The sequence below is a fragment of the Callorhinus ursinus genome, unplaced genomic scaffold (genome assembly GCF_003265705.2).
Source record: "Callorhinus ursinus isolate GAN/ISIS: 27379988/994484 unplaced genomic scaffold, GSC_fseal_2.0 scaffold2, whole genome shotgun sequence".
Taxonomy (NCBI): Eukaryota; Metazoa; Chordata; class Mammalia; order Carnivora; family Otariidae; genus Callorhinus; species Callorhinus ursinus.
Genome location: NW_027397064.1, coordinates 58,424,148 through 58,447,015, shown reverse-complemented (window position 1 = coordinate 58,447,015; position 22,868 = coordinate 58,424,148). Strand labels below are relative to the sequence as shown.

Below are 22,868 nucleotides of genomic sequence, written 5' to 3'. Positions count from 1 at the left end.
AAATAATACCTTCCTCTGCTTTTAGAAACCTATATGTTTCATAAACTCATTTAATTTTTCTGAACTCTTTGAATCAGATTTCCTATCTAATCCCAATCTGACTCATTCCAAAGAGAGGAAAAAAGTAAGCTTAAAAGGTTCTTAAAATCTAAAATAGAAAAGATTTACCATTGAGGAGGAGGGGGAAAACCTTTTACAAAGAGAAACAGATTTATTTTAAGTGAACATTATCAACATTATTAGATACTTCACTAGCCAAAACCCATCTTTGATCTACTCTGGCAACTTAAACCCTTGATTCCACTCAACCACATTAACAATGCACCTGAGTCTGGGAGAACCACATGAAGCTTCAAAAAAAATACACTTACTGAGATGGACCAGAGCAAATGGTCACAAAAGAAGCATCTGAAAAGATATGAGTACTCTGAAAGCAGGTCTCAGGCCAAATTAATGACAATAAATGCTCTCAGAGTTTCTAAAAGATCTAAATGTATGTTACCTTTAAAATTTTTGAAGAATGAATTCTGATTAAAAATAATTGATTTTCATATGTATTACTGCCTAATCACTACTGAGAAATCCAATGACTGAATAGTCCATAGTAACTTATCAGCTGATTTGATTAAATTTTAGAACTTTATTTATTTATTTAAGTAAGCTCTACACCCAATGTGGGGCTTGAACTCACAACTCTGAAATCAAGAGTCTAATGCTCTACCAACTGAGCCAGCCAGGAGCCCCTCATTTGACTTTTTTAGAGACCAGTCACAAAATGTATACAAGTTCCCCAATATCTACTATTGATAAATTATATAAAATATTTATCTAAGATACAAAATACTCATAGATTTTCATGCACTGTACTAGATTCTGTGGGAAAATACAATACTAACACTGGACTCAAACAACTTAGATACCAACATTTCTAGTTTAACTACTACAGTAGTTTCCTAAATGGATTTCACTGCATTCAAGTCTTGCCCTATTCCCACCTACCATTTTTCTAAAATCTGATCATATCTTTGGTAATAGAAATAACTTTTAACAACTCCTCATTGCCTAGTTTTTCACACAACTACCTCTATAAGTAGGAGAAAGAACCTGGGCCTTTGAAGGCCTGAGGATGTAGCTTGGAACTCACAAAGCACAACAAAGTTCTCCTTATAATTCACAAAAATAATTCATTTGCTCCATAATACAATCATATTTGATTTTAATAAAAAAATGGTGTGCTTTTTCCCCTGAGTAAACTGACACTCTAGTAAGATGCATCTTGCTATTTGTGTCTGCACACACCCACACACTGCCAGGCTAAAAATACTTCCAAGACTAAGTCACGAGCCTTCAGGATACAGTCAAAACTTAGCACACAAGGTCCCCAGCTCCACTCCAACCACAGCTCCAGGAGCAACAAAGCAACACCACAGCCACGCCAAGGTACCCCTAACACAACTTCCCCAATGTCACTCCCCAAAACACACACATGCAGGCACACACACGCACACTCCCCTTGATGTTTCATACCACTGCTATTCCCTTTCCTAGAATTCTCCTCCCTCCTCTCCAACCACCAGCAATCTCCTGTTCATCTTGCCAGATTTCACTCAAGTATCGCCTCTTCTACAATGCTGTCTAGATCACCTAAAACAGAGTTAACCATGCTTTCTTGGGTGTCCTTTGTATCTTTTACATACTTTTATTATAGCACCTTATTCCCAAAGTATTATTTTCTTTGTTTACTCCTCCTCTTTCTCACTAGGCCATGAATTTCTTCTTAAGGCCAAGAACCCCATTTTACTTATGCTTGTATTACTAAGGCCCAACAGTGCCTGGCTAATGGTGGTTGTTCAATAAATGTTTGTCAAATAAATGAGGAGACAAATAAATGAATGAATACCACTCTCTAAGTTCTTCCCTGATTTATTTTTCTTCATAGCACTTATAACCTAACATGCTATAGTTTCTTTTAAATTTGTATATTGCTTTTACATTTATTAGTTTATTCACTCATGCAATTCTAGCCTTTAGAACATTGCCTAAAACATAAAAGGTATTCAATATTTGTTGTATGAGTGAAAGAAATACACTGTTATCTGAAAACCATTCGTTCAGATTATTCAATATAAAATATGATTTTATACGTGTAGTTTTCTTCCTGCCCCCCAAAAAAGCAAGCAAGAAAGAAATGCTAATTATGCCAAATCCTTGATAATGGCAGGAAGTAACACTTTTTATAAACTTCTAAGAAAAGATATGGTTTATTAATATTAAAATTCCAGATGGTTATAGGTAAACTTAGAGTTTACTATTTTCTAGTAAGGTATTGAGGAACATTCATTTTCAAAAAACGTATAAAGGTTCTTACCCATCCTTGGTTTGATCAGCTACTCCTGCCAAGAGCTGCACAATCTTCGGATTGCTATTTGGATCATTATACAGTCCAAGATAGTGCTGGACAAAGTCTTCTGGGGTCATGTAATGTTCTCCATCAACCTCAGTACTGGCATACTAAAAAATAAATAATGTATACTTAAAAATTAAAATTATTCAACATCTTGTAACCAAAAAATGTTTGTGAAAAGGTAAATTAAAGGCAAGTATCAAAATCATAATAAAGATAATAAACGCAGGACTTTTCTCTGGATAGTAAAAAATACTCATAGCCTGATTTAATATACTGATACATGCTACAACATGGACAAACCTTGAAAACATTGTAAGTTAGAGAAGCCAAATACCAAAGGCCACAGATTGTATGACCCCTTTTACATGAAATGTCCACAAGGCAAATCCACAGTGATAGAAAGCAGAGGCATAGTTGCCAGGAACCGGGAGGAAGGAGAAATGAGAGTAACTGCTTAAACATATATGGGATTTCTCTTGGGGGGCAATGAAAATGTCCTGGAATTAGACTGTGGCAATGGCCATACAATATTGTAAATATACTAAATGACATTGCACTGTAAACTTTATTTTTTTTAAAGATTTTTTTTTAAGATTTTATTTATTTGACAGAGAGAGAGAGAGAGAGAGCACGAGGACAAGCAGGGGGAGCAGCAGGCAGACAGAGAGGGAGAAGCAGATTCCCTGCTGAGCAGGGAGCCCGATGCGGGACTCAATCCCAGGACCCTTAGATCATGACCTGAGCCGAAGGCAGACACTTAACGACTGAGCCACCCAGGCGCCCCTGCACCGTAAACTTTAAAATGGTTAAAATGGTGAATTTTGTTATGTGACTTTTATCTCAATGAAACATATAATATGTAAGAGAATAAATACAAGACAGATGAAGACAGGTGAAAGGGCAGCCGAGGTGACCAAGACCTGAGAGTGAGAAGATGACACCTGTAAACTCCCAGAGGCTTTCCACCTCCAATAGTGGGGAGCTGGGCGGAGAGGGGAGGGAAGCGGTGCAGGACAGACTACCAAACCTTAGAAAGTGAAATGAACGAGAAAAACATGACCTTCCATCACAGGTATTTGTTCTATGTTCCAGTAGCTGGAAAAAAGAAGCAAATATATTCTGCTTTTATGTGATTAATTTTCACAAAGAAAATAATAATACCTGCCTATCAAATAAATACCTCATTATTTTAAGGGTTTTATGTACTATGGCATTATGAAACATGAACAACCAAAGCTCTTCTCTTTGAGTTGCAGCTGATCAATTTAGCTGCTTCAGTCAAATATCAAAGTAGTAACATCAGAAATTTTCCCAGAATTGAAGAATATAAGAGATCACTAAATGCCAAGCACAATATATTAAAACAAATTAAAAAAAAAACCCACATCAGAACCTGGCCCATCATCATAAAATTATAGAACATCAGAATAAAGAGAAAATCCTAAAAGTTTTCAGAGAGAAAATAAAAGGTCACCTATAAAGAATTATGCATCACAAGCATCAATGCTTCCTCAACAGAAACACTGAAAGCTTGAAAACAATGCAGTAAGACCTTGAAAATTCTAAGATGAGTTCCAGCCCAAATTTCTAAACTGAGCCAAACTTTCAATCAATTGTAAGAGTAGGTTAAAAGTACTTTGAGGGGTGACTGGATGGCTTACTCAATTGGGCATCCGACTCTTGGTTTCAGCTCAGGTCATGGTCTCAGGGTCATGGGATCAAGTCCTGTGGCCAGCGCAGAGGCTGCTTCTCTCCCTCTCCTTCTGTACCTCCCCCTGCTCATGCATGCTCACTCTCTCTCTAAAATGGATAAATCTTTTAAAAAATAAATAAAATAAAAGTACTTTAGATATCCATGTTCTCAATACTTTTTCTCTCATCATGTGCCTTCTCAGGAAGTTATAGGAAGATTTACTCCATCAAAAAGAGGGCATGAACCAAGTCAGAGGAAGATGTGGGATCCAGGAATCAGATGATCGAACCCAGGAAAGTGGCCAAGAGAAATCCCAGGACAACAACTGTGCTGTAGGCCTCTAGAGTTCATAGTCCTGGCAGGGAGCAGACAAAGGGCTCCAAGAAGGAAAGCCACTGGGAAAAATGGAATGTTAAATTATCCAAGGCATTTGGCTATATGAAAAATAACACTGGAAGGAGTATGAATCTTTGCTCAAATGTCACCTTCTCAATGAGATCTACTCTTATCATCCTATTTAGTATTACCCATGCAACCCATGCCTGCACCTATATTCCCAACCCCCCATACGTTGCTCTTTTTTCCCTATTGGCACCTATCACTTTCTAACACACTACATATTTTACTTCTTTATTATGTTTATTGTCTATCTCCCAAAAAAGGAAGGAATCTTTGTCTAGTCTGTTCACTGTTGTATCCCAAGCACCAAGAATAATGGCACACAATAGGCAGTCAGTAAATATTTGTTAAATTAATGAATTGGTATTAGGTATACAAATTGCTAAGTAAATGGAAAGTTAGAAGGAATACCTTATGAAAAGGTATTCTTGTTGTACAAAAACAGGAAATATAATACATGACTTGGCTCAAAATAAACAGTATTTATAGTCATACTAATATAGATACAAATATTAATTTAATAACAATGATAAACATACTGAGAGGAAGGGAGGGAGAAGGAAGGAGGAAGAAGTATAAGGAAGTCCTCAACTACTATCATAGGAAGTCAATAATGTCTAGAAATAGCAGTATAGAAATATGAAGGGAAATACCACAATAAATAGCTAAGAGTTAGAAGTGGTTGCTTCTGGGAAACAAGACAGAGATAGAAAGGATCAAAGCAAAGGACTATTGGTTTGCTTTTTGGTTAAGCATTTCAAATATTCTCATTTGTGAATCTGACTAAACCAAGCAACCAGCTCTTTCAACAAGGAAAGAATTAAATATGTTTCTTTTATCATATTCTAAAACATACCACAGAGGCTATCACAGCCAATGCTTTATTAGCCTGCACAAGAAGTAGCCCAAGGTAGACACGTTTTTACTAGCTTGTACTACCAAAAACATTAACAAATATCACCTCAAAATAAAGTCATGTTCTCTCTACATGCTATAAATGTCATTCCCGAAATGGTCCTAAGTTTAAGTCCTGGCCCTACCACGAACTCACTGAGTCCTTCAACAACTCCATTTTCCTCCCAAGCTTCTAGATATATCACACATCTATAAAATGAAGACCAAATAATCTTTGACATTTCAAAACAATAGGTATGCGAATATAGGATAAAGAAAAAATAAACTGTATAGTATTAATACTAATAGTGAGTGGATTCTACCAATTCTTGTCAACTACTTCTTTTGCTCTTTGTTCTTCAGTGTTCTTCAAAATCTGACATGTTTTACCAAAATCAGAAAACAACAGAGTTAAGAATAGGCAGGAGTGGGGAAAGGCACAATGTCAGGAAGACTACTGCAATTGAAAAGAGGAATCAACACAAGAAGGTCTAAAAATAGAATAATAAAGACACTGACAAGTCAACAACTCACTAGAACATGAGTGCCAAACAACTGTATGGGAAATACTATGGGATTCAAAAAAGAGTGGTTCATTCTAAGAACAGGTGGAATGAGGCTGCAGTAGGAAGGAGAAAGTAACGTTCAGAATAGGCCTTGAAAATAAAATTCAATTTTAACTGCAAACAGACAGGGTCTTTCAGACTAAAAAAGAAAAAAGAAAATGTGAACACATATAGAAATTTTAAAATACTTTTTTTCCTTTTTGGGGGGGAGAGAGTTAGTTGAAAAGGAAATGGTAATGAAGAGAGGATATATACAAAGATAGCATGCAGAAGGTGAGACCACAAAGGCAGTTTGAAACCAGATGATAGAAGACTTTGAAGGCTAAGCTGAATAGTCTGAACTCCATTCTGTGCACCTTGGGATGCCACTAAAAATTTTAGAGGAGGACAAAGATGTGATTTAACCTGTGCTCTCTCTGGTGGCAAGGGAAAAGATGGTTTGGAGAGGTCAGAAACTGACTGGGGGCAGGGAGACCAAGTGTCCCCTACTGAAGATCCAGATGAAAGAGGATGAGGCCTGAACCAAGGGGGTGGGAGTGCAAATAAGAAAACAATGGGTATTTTCACCCCTTGCTAATGGCTTTTTTAAAAAATGATTTTCATAATGTTACAGTTACACCATTCAAAATTCAAAAGGTACAAAAGGGTATACAGTGAAAAGTCTTTCTAACACCTCTATCCCCAGTCACTCAATACCTCACTTCAGAGGCAATCAATTTCTTGTATATCCTTCCAGATGTTTTACGCATAAATGATTATACACATGTAAGATATACGCATACACATGATAATGTATATACATGCAAATATGCATGAACATTCTTACCCGTTTCTTTTTACACAAATGGTAACATAAATATAGATACTGTTCTGTACATCTTGCTTTTTTCCAATTCAGTCATTTAAAAAAGCAACTTATATTAAAAAAGCAACTCAGCAATATATATACATATACATCATATATAAAGAACTATATGAATGCTCACGTCCTTTGACAAGGAATCCTGGGTCTGACTCCTATGAAAATTTAAAAGAAGGAAGAACTAAACACAAGGTGCAAAATAAAAAAAATACTAGAGATGGGTTATGGAGATCTTTGTTCTCTCTCCAATGGTTTGAGAGCTGCTTGCTTTCCTTAATCAGATGTCAGTTTTCAAATAAGAGAATATGAAAACATTTCAGAGTTAGTATTAACAAAGTGTGACAACGAAGTCTCCATTTCTTTTTGCCACATAGGTGCCTCACATCTAACACTAATACCTGAATTTGACTGCCGGGATTACTACCACTACACACAGCGCGCGCGCACGCACACACACACAAAATTATACTGTACTTACAGAATCACCAGGATTTCACAACATTCTTGACTTTATCAGGAAATAAAGCAGCCTTAGCACAAACCAAGGACACAGCAGCCAACAAGGAAAACAAATGCTTTTGTTGACAAGTACTGGAACAGGCTTTGCCAGTATCTGGGGTTATAAATGATGCCAGAGAATCACTTACCCTGAGGTATTTTGCTAGTGTTTTCCCCAACTCTCCTAGTCTATTTTAACTTGATTTGAACTGAAAGATAAAGTGTATAGCTCAGAGGGAAAAAAAACAACTCTTCTCATCCATAAGGAGTTAGTACTTGACTTTTGCAGGAGACAGTTAACTAATTAACTCATTAAATTAGAGACAATTACTTGGCAATGTCAGTGAGTCTGTTTGCCTGAACAGACAGAACAGAAGAGGGAGTATAGAACTGAAACTAGAATCCACCCACAGTCAGTCAAGATGCTAAAACATTTTAGATATTATGTTAACAAAGAAAAGCAGGGACCTTAAAAACACATGATATATTTAAACCAAAAATATATTTTTAAATACTTTTAAAATAAGAATGACCCATTTATTTTAAACAGCTTCATTACTTTCAATGTTTATTTTAATTGACTGGATAATAATGTTTTAAACAAAGTAAACATGGTCTTGAGTAACACAAAAGGCTAGAAATCAGAAAAGATTAAGTAGCCATTTTGAGACCTCTTCCTGCTAACCAAAATGACTCACATATTTATACTAAAAACAATAAAAAGCAATGTAAAACAAAGTTTTGGGTCTCCCATGCTAACAGTTATGTTAAAAATTTTATCTATCAACTAACTTATTCATTTCATATATCATTTCCATTTTGTTCCTGTCATTTCAAAGAGTGAACCAAAATTACTTTAAATGAAATTGACCAAATATTATATCCATACTCCAAATAACTTTAGAGTTAATCATTTGCCATTTCAAAGATGTCTCTTAAGCAGTTGTAAATCCCTCTTGGGCAGGAAGTCAAGGACACATGAAAGACATTGACAAGAAGTAGCTGACAGTATCCAAACAAAAATAAGTGACTTATTTTCTTGATTAAACTTTTTCCAAATCCAATTCAAGTTTTAGAATGTAAAAGTGCACATAGATTTGACATTTCCAGAAATATTTAAATTTACATTGAGTATAGTTCACATGTGCTTGAAAAAGTCTTTACATTCTGAAGATTGAGAAATAAAATGGATCTTAATGAAAGATTAGAATCTTTATTGCTGATGAAAGATGGTAGGGTTTCACATATAGACATATGTACTTACACTATTGTACTTATACTGAACTACCTCTAGCTCCAAATGAGATGTTATCTAGAAATGTTTTGCCTACCAAGCCAATAGATCAACATATCAAGGTCTCACTTGACTGAAGTTAGACAGTAATAACTAACTCCTTTAACTATTTACCAAATTTTAACCTATATCACAGGTTACTATAAAGCAGACTTTACAAAGAATTTTCACACAATCCTAAATTTCTATTGAGTAAGGAGGAAAAGAAGGTTAATATAAAATTCAATGACACAAATGAGTAAAAAACCCAAATAGTCTAAACAATACAAATTACCTGTTAAAATGGTTTAAGTTCAAAGACAAATAGATCCTTTGATATTTTATATGTCTAAAAGACTTTCCAGAGATTATAAAGAAAAATTCTGATCTGCTGTAACTATAAAGCTGGTTACTTTTTAAAAAGTGTAGCTGTATCAAGGATTTTCTTTTTAGGTATGCACACCAAAACAAAGGTAATATATTTAGAAGCACTACTTAAAATCTGCTAATTTCAAATCTTCTGGTCATTTTGCATTTACTTAAAAAAATTTTATCAAGTACCGATTGTGTGGTAGACACTATGCCTGGTACTAGGGATGCAAAGATCACAAAAACATAATTCCTACCCTCACATAGCTCAGAGACGGTAGCATGATGGACACCGAAACCAGGGTCAGAAAACGAGTTCTAATCTCCTGTGTGATTTCTTGAGTGAAACATAGCTTCTTTGAGCCTCTTCTCTAATAAAACAATACAGAAAGATAGCTGTCTTGATGTAAGGGAAAAAATGAGATCTTGAACACCAAAGTACTTGGAAATTGTAAAACTAATGCATATTGAAATACTGTAGTTCTTCTAAAATGCTTAGAAACACAGAAAAGCATAGGGTCCCAATTTCCCTCCTTTGATTATTTAATTATTCTGCTTTTGCCCAAGCATGAAGGAGTTATTGTTCTAACTCTTCATCTTCCTCCAAACCAAGGTTTCCTTGGGGATGGCTTCCACTATTCTTGGGTTTACCACATCGGTCCTAACTGGTCTAGCCAGCCTCATCTCTGCTTATCCAACACGTGGCTGTAATATGAGTTAAAACACACTGTTGCTCCATGACTTTGTTCCAACTGAGATGAACTGACATTTTTTAGATCTCAATATCCTTTTAATTTCAGCAACTCTCAAATGACAATGTCACAAAGTTTGGTAATTACAGATATCACATAAAGTATTTCCCATGTATAAAAATGAATACATGAACAATGGAAGAGCTGAGCATACAAAGTTAATCCTCTTGCTGTCCTTCACTTTTACTGTTCTTCCTCCTAACGGAAGCCAAATTTAGTCAGGAATATATGCCCTTTCATTACATGAGCACTCTCCATGAGGAGCAAACTGCAATGGGTCTGACACACAAACCCTGTTACAACAGTACAATGTGGAATTCATCTATCATAAGTAATATTTTAGTAAGAAAAAATACTTTTAACACATACAGCCAATTTTTTAAAAGATTTTAATTAGTGATGCAAAATTTTTTTGATATTTACTAAAATCAACTACACATGCATTAGGAAAAAGTAATTTTATCCATCTAATTTTATTTATTTATTTTTTAAGATTTTATTTATTTATCTGCCAGAGAGAAAGAGAGAGAGAGAGAGAGAGAGAGAACAAGCAGGGGGAGTGGTAGGCAGAGGGAGAAGCAGGCTCCCCGCTGAGCAAGGAGCCCGGATGCACAACTCAATCCCAGGACCCGAGGATCATGACCCAAGCCAAAGGCAGAGACTTAACTGATTGAACCACCCAGGTGTCCCATCCATCTAATTTTAACTAGCACATTCTGTTGCATATTTCACAAACACTAGAATCAAACCTTCTATTTGATTTTACAAAAAAAGTTCTCCAAAAGTCTGCTTTCTAACTCGTTTCCATGAAATATTATGTGCTTATTTTTCTTTTTGCTTCAGTATATGTATTTTTACTGTCCATTATATCAAGTCCTACTGTCGGCTACTAAACAATGCAAGTCCTAACAGAGCATGGAGGTACAAGACCCTTGTTAATCACTGAAATCAACCAAAACTTCCATAATAAACGAGGTCTACCAAAACAATTTTCCCCTCAAAATGGCCAAAAACCTTGGAAATAAAATAATGACCCCAGAGAACTCAATAACTCAAACTAGAATGCTTCTCAGGACAGATTAAGTTGTATAATTAATTTGCATTGTTCTTAAAATAATACTTCAATCTCTTGGTCTAAGTAACCATGGGAACATACAAGGAGCATATGTATTTGTAAGCCGGGGCAAATCACGTCTTTGACAATCAAGGTGCAGCTCCTAGGGGGACAGAATGCTTTAATGTTGGTAAGCCTTGATTAAATACCAAAATTTTTGCCACAGAGATAGAAGGACCTTTATCCTGGTAGGGAGTGGAAAATATTAAAAGATTTAAGAGACAAATCAACCAAATGTAATGTATGAACATGGCTTGGATTCTGATTTTAATAAAGCAACTTTAAAAAATGAAACAATCCGGGAAATTTCAACACTGAATGTAAATCCACATTAGTAAGGAATATTTTTACCTGTAATAATTGAATTATGGTTTGATGGTTTTCAGAGTCATCTCCTTTAGAGATACTAAAGTATTTGTGTATGCAGTGATACAATGTCTGGGAATTGCTTCAAAATAATCCAATGCAGCTGCAATACAGACGAAGCAAGATTAGCCATAACAGTTGGTGAAGCTGAGTAATGGATATATGGTAATTCATTATACTATTTTCTCTAGCTTTATACAGGTTTAAAATTTTCCATAATTAAAAAAGGCTTTTTAAAAGACAGAAAAAGAATGAGATGATTCTATATGTACTAACATACCCATATCTCCAAACAATATTAACGAGAAAAGCCAAGTTGCTTTGAAATACATAAAGCAAGTCTCTTCCATTTACTGTATAACCTTGATCAAGTTACTTAACCCTTCTAGGGCTCAGTTTCCTCATCTATGAAAATGGGAATATTAATGGTTCCTATCTTATAGAGTTGTTTTGAAGATTAACTATAAAGATTTGTATAGAATACTTACAATAGTGCCTGACACATAATAGTGATTAAGTAAGCAATGGCACATTCTGGAAGCCCAATAGTGGCTATGGCACTGGTTTCAGTGAATGATGCTTCAGAAACTTCAGTAATATTAAGTAAAAGAGAGCTGGACAGCACAAGGAAATGATTTTTAAGTTACACACTAAAGAATGAATTACAAGTCTCTCTTTTAGGTCTGTGTCTCGGTATTTCAGAGCCTACTTGGACTATTATTCCTTCTCTGGTCCAGACTGAGCAGTTGAAGTTTCCAAAAACAATTCTGCACACATCTTTCATAGTCTCTCAATCTTAGACCATGGCTATATCTCTTCTCAGAACCTATAAACTTGCGAGAAGTCACCTCTTATGGTGGTATTTCTGAATGTGGGGATTTGTAAAGATCTTCAGGTGTATGTCTCAAGAATGTGAGTAATTAGCTGATTACATACATAATCATAAACACATATTAACATCTTAGTCACTTTATAGGTCCAGCACAGTTATCTGGGAAAGACAAGGGACTCGGATCTTATTCAGGAAAGAAAAGTCTTCATCTCATCTTAGAAGAAAAGGAAGGGAACAAGGAACTAAGCTCCATGTGTCAGGCATCATTTACAAATTACCTCAGTTAATCTTTATAACATCCCTATGCGCTATGTGTAGTTATCCCTTCTCAGACAGATGAGGAAACAGACTCAAAGCTTATGTAAATGCCTACAGTCATACAGCAAAAAGGCAGCACATAAGGACTCAAATCCAGGTCAGACTACAAAGCCCTCGTAGGCTCTAGCTACTGGCCTTCTGGATGAAAAGGAGTCAGTGATGCCTCACTCAAGGTAGTCTAAGAACCCCAGGGACAGGAGGAAATTAAATAGGAAGACTCACAGTCTACTCAAAGCAGTCATGCATAAGAAAGCACAGAAATGTATAAGAAAGTTTACATAATAGATCAATATGATCTACTTCAATATGATCTATTCAAAATGTAAACTGAATTATTCCACTTCCAAGGTGAAAGACCTTCAGTTTCAACAACACTCTTAAAAAAAAATCCAAACTCTTCTGTGGTCTGCAAACAAGGCCATGCCTGATATGGCTCTCCTTCAGCCTCATCTCTTACTGGCCATTCACTCTCTCACTAACTGACACTTCAGGCACACTGGCCTCCTTTCTGTTTGCTGAACATACAAACCCTCATTTATATCTAGGCCTTTAGACTTGTGAGCCCTCTGTTCAGAATTCTCTCTACCCACCTTTTAGTCTCATCTCTAATATCACCTCCTCAGGGGTCTTTCCTGACCACCCCCTTGAAAAATGATGGCCTTCTCCATCATTCTGTTTATTTCCTTATCAGACTTATCACCTTCTGCAGCTGCTTTTTGTTTTTTTTCCAAGTCTGTGGGCTTTGCTATTGTCTATCTCACCACAACCTAGAATGTGAGGTTTTACCTTCACTGAAAATCCTCTATCTAAAATCTATAAAGGTAGGAGCACCTGGGTGGCTCAGTCAGTTAAGTGTCTGCCTCTGGCTCAGGTCAAAATCAAGGGGTTCCTAGATCAGGGCCGTGGCAGGCTCCCTGCTCAGTAGGGAGTCTGCTTCTCCCTTTCGCCCTGCCTCTCCTCCTGGCTCATGATTGCTTTCTCGCACCCCCCAAATAAATACATTTTTTAAAAAAATCTTTAAAATCTATAAAGGTAGAACCTAGCACAATGCCTAACCTGGCACATGGTAGACAATTAAAAATATGTTGATGGGTAATAGAATACAACATGGCATTTAATAAAACTAATTTTCTCATCTTTTCAACTATTTTTCAATCCTTCAGTTAGCTCAAGAATAAAATCTATGGTGTGAGTATGCCCTTAATGCCTAACTCCCCCCTTTTTTTTTAATAAAAACTCTATACAGTTTATGGCAAGTACTAATATACTAAAGATAGGGGCGCCTGGGTGGCTCAGTCATTAAGCATCTGCTTTCAGCTCAGGTCATGATCCCAGGGTCCTGGCATCAAGCTCCACATCGGGCTCTCTGCTCAGCGGGAAGCCCGCTTCTCCCTCTCCCACTCCCCCTGCTTGTGTTCCCTCTCTCGCTATGTCTCTCTCTAATAAATAAATAAAATTTTTAAAAATAATAGTATACTAAAGATAAAGGCTATCATCTTCAATGCCCACATTATAAAGAACTGGTAAAAACTTAATCAGTTAGATACCCTTTTGTGTGTCTCATATTGGGTTTATTCAACCCAATTTAGTCTGGGAAGTCCTCTTTTAACTTCAAGTTCTGAACTGCTAAATTCTTTTTAAATTATTCACTTGATCAAAATCTAATACATATACATCAAGACTTTGTTTTTATTTTCCCCTAATTCTATAAGCATAAATATGTGTAAATATAAATACAACATATACAAAATGACTTTCAGAAAACTATAATCATGCTATATACACTTATTTACATCTTATCTCACTTAATAGTACATTGGAAATCTCTCTAAATCAGCTGAAATAGGCCTAACTCATTCTTTTCAGTTCTGCATAATTTTCCATGGGATGGTTATTCCACAATTTTTCTACTACTCCCCTTTGATAACATTTCTCTTGTTTCTTACTTTTTTTTTTCCTCAAGGAACAACTGAGTGCTGCAACTAACAACCCGGTACATATATTCTTTTCTTTTTTTTTAAGATTTTATTTATTTGAGAGAGAGAGAATGCGAGTATGCCCACACAAGCAGTGGGGAGGGGCAGAGGGAGAGGGACAAGCAGACTACCTGCTCAGCAGGGAGCCTGATTCAGGACTAGATCCCTGGACCCTGTGATCATGACTTGAGCTGCAGGCAGCCACTTAACCGACTAAGCCACCCAGGCGCCCCTTGTACATATATATATTCTTATAAGTATTTTTATTTCTCTGGGATAAATATCCCAAAGGTAGGACTGTTTGTTCAAATGGTATCTTCTTTCTATTTTAAACTATCGCCAGATTGCTTTCCAAAGAGTCTTTGTTTCCACAAATACCCTATGAGAGCACCTTTTTCCTCCACATTGAGCCTCAGTAGATGTTATCATTTGTAGTCCACATTCCATGCTTCTGAAAACATAGCCCTAATGCCTATTCCAACAAAGTGGAAGTGTCTCCTGCTAAAAGTCCTGCTTAACTCCCTTCTCAGCTCCAGGTTACTGCCCAAAATAAATACGTAATACGTAAACAAATTATTTATTGAATAAAAGAATATTTCTTTCAATTAAAAATTAAATGTTATCATAAAATCCCTAAGGAAGAATCACTCTTTGCTTTACATTAGCAGCATCTTCTTCCACTTCTCTAAAATAACAAAGAAAATGAATTTTCATAATTTTTGTATGGGATATGATCTTCATTTTTACATCAGTGACAGTGAGAAAAAGAACAGGGTGGGGCACCTGGGTGGCTCAGTCGTTAAGCATCTGACTTCAGCTCAGGTCATGATCTCAGGGTCCTGGGCCCGAGTCCCATGTCAGGCTCCACGCTCAGCAGAGAATCTGTTTCTCTCCCTCTCCCTCCACTCCTCCCCCTGCTTGTGTTCTTGCTCTCTCAAATAAATAAATAAATAAATAAATAAATAAAAGAGAAAAAGAACAGGATGGAAATAATATTTGAGTTCTATATTGCAGCATGTTTCTAGTCTAACATATGCAATGATAGTCTCAACATGTGTTGCTTTTACCGTACCATACCTTGATAAATAAACAACAAAAAGTCTACCCACTGAAAAAAAAGAGAGACCTTGAAAAACAATTCACTTAAAACAGTTTTTGATAAACCTACTTTGCCACAAAGCATAGACTAGATTAACTCCTCATTTTGAAGTTTGTCAGGTTTATAACAGGCTGTGACATTCCTGTTATCCTCACCTTACCTCCTTCTTCATTGCTTCTATTGTCTCCTTTTGCTACTGTGTATTTCTGATGTAGCGAAATTGGGTCAATGATAGTGTGTGGGTGAGAGAGGTAAAAGAAGAGATAAATCAAGAAATGATAGTTGTAAGGATAGTAATAGTAAGATCTTAACTTGACAACCGGTTGTAAAATTATAGCCCAATCTAACACATACCAATTCATTTGTTGTGCTCCAATTTTATGAACTTGTAGGGGACAAGAAAAAACAGAATCCAAGTGAATACTATTGTTCTTTTTTTAATTGAAAATATAGCTCATCAAAATTTGAGAGGCAATGAACACAGAAAAAATAAACCTATTTCCCTATATTCAAAATGATAACGCACTTTACTTTTATAAAGCCCTTCTCACAAACTTGCACACATAATTCCATTAAATATAGAGAGATCAGCACTTTCAAAGAGGAATATTTTGCTGATGACAAAAACAAATGAGTATTGGTGATTTAGAGAGTTAATCTAAATTTTACAAAAAACAGCTTTCAATTAGGGGCATGTGGGTGGCTCAGATGGTTAAGCATCTGCCTTCGGCTCAGGTCACAATCTTCGGGTCCTGGGATCCTAGGATCGAGCCCCACATAAGGCTCCCTGCTCAGCAGGGAGTCTGCTTCTCCCTCTCCCTCTACCCTTCCCCGAACTCGTGCGTGCACATGCACTCTCTCTCACACACAAATGAATAAAATCTTTAAAAAAAAAAAAAAGCTTTCGATTGTATTCCAAAATTCAAAATTAAACATTCTCTGTAGTCTTTAAACAGCTCAAATGATCCTAAACTCAAGCGGCCCCAAAATCCTACCAAAACTAAATTATACTAATAACAATAATCTGTATTTTAATCTTTGACTATATCTTTTTGAAACTACTTCAAATTCCATTGGGACGATTCTCCCTAGTTCTCCTCTTCCTCCTTCCCACTTCAATTGTGGATATCACTTATAAATCAGTCCTTTATTCCTGGTCTTGTTTCTTTTATATTTAATCCCATCACCACAAGGATTTATCTACCACCTGTATAAATCTGTCTCTCCCCAAACTTGACAGATTTAACATATTGGGACATATTTATTTAACAACCCAACTTAAACGGCTCCCCCCCAGCAAAAATTCCCAAAATGGATGCCTTATCAATTAACATCTATCCAGATTCACTACTTCTTCCTTTACTTTTATATTTAATACCAAATTCAATGGATTCATCCCTTACAAAGTCCCTGGTATTGTCCTTCCTTTCCTTTTCCCCAGCCATCAGCCACTCCAGATCATTATCTCCCACATGTATTATTTCAATAGCCTCTTAGCTGATCTGCCTACCTACTTCCAATCTCTCCACACCTTATCCAACATACACAAAGAGCTTTCAGAATTCACCACTTCAATTTGCCCACTCAGAAACCCATAGTGCCTCCCTACTGTTTCAAATCCAAACTCACTGGCCAAAGGTTCTAGGTAGTTACAGTGTAAAGGCACTTTTTTTTCATCACCTAAGTAACCAGATTTTTTTCCTTTAACAAACACAGCTGCCATTAGCCCCTCATATACCTCTGCCATTAGCCCCTCATATACCTCTACATCCCCTGCCTGGGTGGCTCAGTTGTTAAGCGTCTGCCTTCGGCTCAGGTCATGATCCCGGGGTCCTGGGATGGAGCCCCGTGTCGGGCTCCCTGCTCCACGGGGAGCCTGCTTCTCCCTCTCTCACTCCCCCTGCTTGTGTTCCTGCTCTCGCTATCTCTCTCTGTCAAAAGAATAAAATCTTTTAAAAAAATATTACCTGCCCCCCATTTTGAGAACCCACAAGTGATTTAGTGTAAGGGTTAAGAGTACAGGTTCTGCAGTTTGATTGGAATCCAGCCTCCACCACTTAAGGACTAAATGACATTAACCAAGTCATTTAACTTTGTCTATTTAACAGGGACTCTAACCCTACCTCCTAGGGTGGTTAGGAAAATTAATGTAATACCCTTAACGCATTAGGCCATTGCCCAGCACAGCGCAGAATGATCAATAAGTTAGCCATTGTCATTATTATTACAGCCACTTTGATCCAGGCAAGCCAATTTGATTGCTCTTCCAGAGGCTATGCATTTGACTTCATTATTCTTGACTCCCTCAACCACAACCTGTTAGAAATTGAATGAGTCTGAGAGAGGAGTTAGTCACATGTCCATTACCATTCACGTCTTGGCTCAATCCTCTCTTGATTATTCAACAGGTGTCTATTGCTAAACTAAATACAACTGCACACACAGCACACAGCAAACAGTCCTTAGTAAATATTTTTTGGGTAAATATATTAAATGCTAAAGAAATATGTAGTTCGTATATATTTTTGCCTATTATCTCTAAAATATTAATAAACCATATGCTTCTAAAATAAAACTGTTTCTAAACAATGTCCTATAGCTTCAAGTAACTAGTTTGAAGTACTCAAGACAGGAATAAAAAAAAATCTGCTCTTACTTGGTAACTGTTCTCAAATTGATTCAACTAAATTTATTATATATTTCTAGCTGCTGAAGATAAATGTCTATGATCTCTTATCTATCAAGAATTCTTGGGTCAATGCTTTATAACTAGTGCTAAATACACTGTTATGAATTCCTCAATTTTTCAATATAAAAATAAGGTCATCATCCAAAATAATGTGTAAAAAGATAATGGTAAGGGAGCACCTGGCTGGCCCAGTCAGTAGAGCATGCGATTCTTGATCTCAAAGTTGTTAAGTTCGAGGCCCACACACTGGGTGTAAATATTACTTAAAAATAAAAATCTTTAAAAAGAAGATAATGATGGGGGGCCTGGGTGGCTCAGTTGATTAAGCATCTGCCTTCGGCTCAGGTCATGATCCCAGGGTCCTGAGATCGAGCCCCTTATCGGGCTCCCTGCTGAGCAGGGAGCCTGCTTCTCCCTCTCCCACTCCCCGTTTGTGTTCCCTCTCTCACTGTCTCTCTCTGTCAAATAAATAAATAAAATCTTTAAGAAAAAAAAAAAGATAATAAGATTCAAAAGTCAAAGAGCTAGGCATAGTCCCAGCTCTCTCCTTATATTTCTATCCTCCCTCCCCCAAAAAACCAAATCCATGCAGAATTACAGATTTTTTCCCCACAGGGTTTTTAAGACTTATTTATTTAGGGGCGCCTGGGGGGCTCAGTCATTAAGCATCTGCCTTCGGCTCAGGTCATGATCCCAGGGTCCTGGTATCGAGCCCCACATGGAGCCTGGCATTGCGCTCCCTGCTCAGCGGGAAGCCTGCTTCTCCCTCTCCTACTCCCCCTGCTTGTGTTCCTGCTCTTGCTGTCTCTCTTTGTGTCAAATAAATAAAATCTTTTTTTTTTAAAGATTTTATTTATTTATTTGAGAGAGAGAATGAGATAGAGAAGAGAGAGCATGAGAGGGGGGAGGGTCCAAGGGAGAAGCAGACACCCTGCTGAGCAGGGAGCCCGATGCGGGACTCGATCCCGGGACTCCAGGATCATGACCTGAGCCGAAGGCAGTCGCTTAACCAACCGAGCCACCCAGGCGCCCCTCAAATAAATAAAATCTTAAAAAAAATTTTTTTTTTATTTATTTAATTTTAAAGAAAGAGAGAGCAGGAGGTAGGGGAAGAGGAAGAGAAACTCAAGCAAACTCCCCACGGAAAGCAGAGCCTGACATGGGGCTCAATCTCACGACCCTGAGATCAGACGTGAGCCAAAATCGAGAGTCCAACGCTTAACTGACTGCGTCACCAAGGCGCCCCTCCCTAAGATTTTTAAGCTGAAAGGACCTCAATTTCCATTTCCTGATGCCCCACTGAATCCCACATATGAAGGTGAAGCCCAGAAAGCCAGACAGGTAGCCTACAGGTACAACAATCAGAGGCAGGTCAGGGAATTGAACCCAACGTTCCTGACACCTTCACTACATCATGCATCTTTCAACTGATTTCTTCCATGTCTACTTAATCTAGAAAAAATTAACTATATCACACGAATTTTTCACAAAACAACTAAGTATACGGTGCGGTTAATACTGACATATTTTTCCGTTATTTTCAAGAACACTTGTGAGGAATAAAGGTTTCAAGCCATAAATAGATCATTTCTATTACAATTACTTATGTTCTGGAAATGATGCTTCCCTTTATCAGATTCTGTAAAATTTAAGATTCCAATTTTTTGCTAATTCTTTTTCATGAACTACACATACGTATGGTCATCTAGGCAGCCTCCTCCCCAACAAAAGCTTCAGCAATCCATGCCTCAGATAAAAATGTCATCTATTCCAGGCTAATCAGCATATGTTAGAATCTGTTCCTAATATAGAATCATAGACTTCTGGAGTTGGAAGGAACCTTGGAGATCACCTCTCATTTTACAAAGGAAACAAATACCCAGCAGGGACCTGCCCAAGGTCAAAGTTTCTATATAAGAACGTAGGTCCAGAATAGAAAGTTTTCAAAAGAATATTTCAGAGAAAAACACCATATTTGGTGGAACATCTTAGCTTGTCTCCCTTTTCGTCTATTTCTTAAGTACAACTTCCTGCCTAAGGAACTTCTGAAATTTAAGAAAAGAAAGCAAAACAAAAAAACTAAGCCAACTTTTTAACTCTACAGCCAAGTTGCTGATCTTAAAAACTTAGCAGGTGAATCTCTGCAAGAATTGCAGACAGTAACATTTTGTAACAAACCTTAAAAGCTGATGAATATAAATAAGTAGAGGGAGAAAAGACACACACAAATTAACAATAACTATAATATTCTTATCTCTGTAACAAATTACATAAATGCTTACAAGGAGGAAAACTATAAACTTGCAACTTTCAAGAAAGAAATTTAATCACCATACCTAGTAATTACACAAGAGTGTCAATACATTTTGAAATAAAATTTTGATCATAGTGCTTAAGGGAAGCCAGAAATTCTTTTTAGTGTTCTTCTTCACATACTTTGTCATGTTAAAAAAAAATATTTTGAGGAAAATATTTTATCAAACCTTAATAAAAAAGAAAATCTTTATTCAAACCTTAAAGTCCAAGCTATATTTGTCTATCCATGTTTTTAAAAATAAATGAAAATAGAACAATCCTGAAAGTTAAGGCCTGAAAAGCACTAAATTTACATCTTTTTTTTTTTTGGTCCCAATAAAAGAGCATGCTACATAAGCCAATTTACCTGTAGGAATATGTTTCTTAACTCATGGGGATCACCTCGCTTGGTTGTTTGCACCTGTAAGAAAAAAATAAAGCTAGTTAATGCTTTACTAGAGACCACATAATCTCTTCAGATTAGAGTTCTCAGACGCTAACAATCAATGCTCTTATCTTTTATAAGGGTGTTTGGTTTAAAACAAACCAAAAGAACTAATACTGATAACACCTGTCAAATTGGAGATCTGTGACTACAGGGGGGAATTACAGGTGTGAAGAGCTTAATATATAGCAAATCTCCCAGATTTCCTCTGGACTGGAAAGGGAAGGCAATGAGGATCAATCTCTTACTTTAGTCCACATCCACTAGCAACACAATAGCCACCACCCACCTCCAAATCAAGAGGCCATCAAGAACAGAGCAACGGGAAAGTTGAAATACCCAAACTAATCGCCTGGCCTAGCAGCCTTTCTTCCCCATGTAAAGCAATCCAGAAAATAATTATCTCCTCTCTTTCTCCACCCAAGCTAAAATATGAAAGCTGCGACAATGTTTCCAAATACTTTGGACATCCTGCCACCTGCAGCACAAATGCCAACCACTGTCCCAGGCCCCACTGAAGCCCCAAATTACTCAATTACTCACCCCCTCCCCCACTGCAAAACACAGATGCCTTAGGTATCCCCGGCTTTACATGCCACTTCCTCCTACTCCCTTTCTGACGCCAAGTCCGGGCTCACAAACCCATGCATCTAGAGCAGGACACTACTCTTCCTTCTCCGACCTGTGGTCCTCAGAAACCCCTCCAACTCATAATCCCTCCTACTTCCCCTCCCCCAGCCGGGCATCCTCTCCCTCCGGTCCAAGCCGCACACAGCTCTCCCACCCGCAAGCTGGAGCCCCAGGATACGCTATCTAAGAACCAGGCAACGAAGAAAATGATGAGAGGTGAGGGGCTGAAGGCAAGGTCCCCGGAAAGGCTCTTATGCAATAAAGGCAGCAGCAGAGAGTTGGGAGTCACCTTGACCGCCATGCTGTGCTCGGAAGCCGGGGACGAGCGAGTGAGCGAGCAAGGCCCAGCTGTCAGGGCGCGCGCGCGCCGCCTCCCCGGCCGCGCCCGCCCTCCCGTTCGCCGGCGCCGCGCGCGTCCCTATGCAAATGAGCCCGGGGCGGGGCGGGAAGAGGGCCCCGAATCCCCGCCAGAAAGAGAGCTGGACCGGGGTGGGCGGCCTGCCTCGCTGGGGAGGAGGACGCGCCTCCCACGGGGAATGCTGAAGTGCCAGCCCTGGGATTCCGACGCGCAGCGTGCTTGCCTACAGCTGAGTCGCCGCCGGGAAAGCCCCAGGTTTCTTAAGGCCTCTTAGTGGGTGTGGCTTTGGGCACCGACTTCAGCCAAAGTCGTTTTCTCCTGAGACTTAAAGGAACGCTTGGGATCCAGATTAAGCAAGATTTCGACAGATCGAATGACATGTCCCATTGATGATGATAATAATAAATGAATTACAACAAATGGCAAATACTGACAATAAAAAAGATGGGGGACCATGCACTCTGGGGAAAACCTAAGGAAACATAACGACAAATATGTCCTTAAATTGGCATGAGATGAATATGCTTAATATATTTGTAATTCTTGTCCTATTATAAAGCTTTATTAGTAGGCTCACTCCACACTCCTCATCACCCAAATCCTTTGTATAATGAGGTGGGGCACAAATGCATATGGAAAACAATCCATTTGTCTTTGACAGGACTGGTACTGAATCCTGGCCCAATCTGCCCCTACATAAACATTGCAAGTCCTGCCTAAGTAGTACCTCTACCTTGAACCAAAATAATGTCTCTAAAACCGAATTTTGCCATTATGACTATATTGAACCACAGATTGATTCACTCAACAGACGTTTACTGGGCATCTATTATATGCCAAACATAGTCCTGCTTGTAAAAAATACAAAAAATAACATATAGTCCCTAACCTCTAGTATCTTACACATGGTCAATGCGACCCCAAACCCCAACCTTAAGTATATTTCTTTTGTTTGTGACTACAGGCATACTTGTTTAAAAAAAAAAAAAAAGGCTAACAACCTAAGATTTATCTTAATCTCACTTAGTTCTGT

The 22,868-nt window shown here is 37.7% G+C and overlaps 1 protein-coding gene across 3 annotated transcripts in view; it reads right to left on the bottom strand.

Moving 5' to 3' along the window:
• Positions 1-22,868, bottom strand: part of SLC25A12 (solute carrier family 25 member 12) — a 196,309-nt gene that overhangs the window by 76,716 nt on the left and 96,725 nt on the right. For 2 of the 3 annotated variants that reach the window (XM_073882481.1, XM_073882490.1), the window contains exons 2-3: positions 20,770-20,823; positions 2,369-2,511 (exon numbers count right to left, since the gene is read on the bottom strand). In XM_073882481.1, coding sequence (XP_073738582.1) covers positions 2,369-2,511; positions 20,770-20,823 — 197 coding nt within the window. Of the gene's footprint in view, positions 1-2,368; positions 2,512-20,769; positions 20,824-21,766; positions 21,895-22,868 lie in introns of those variants that run through there. The other variant, XM_025850337.2, reaches the window with a different exon arrangement.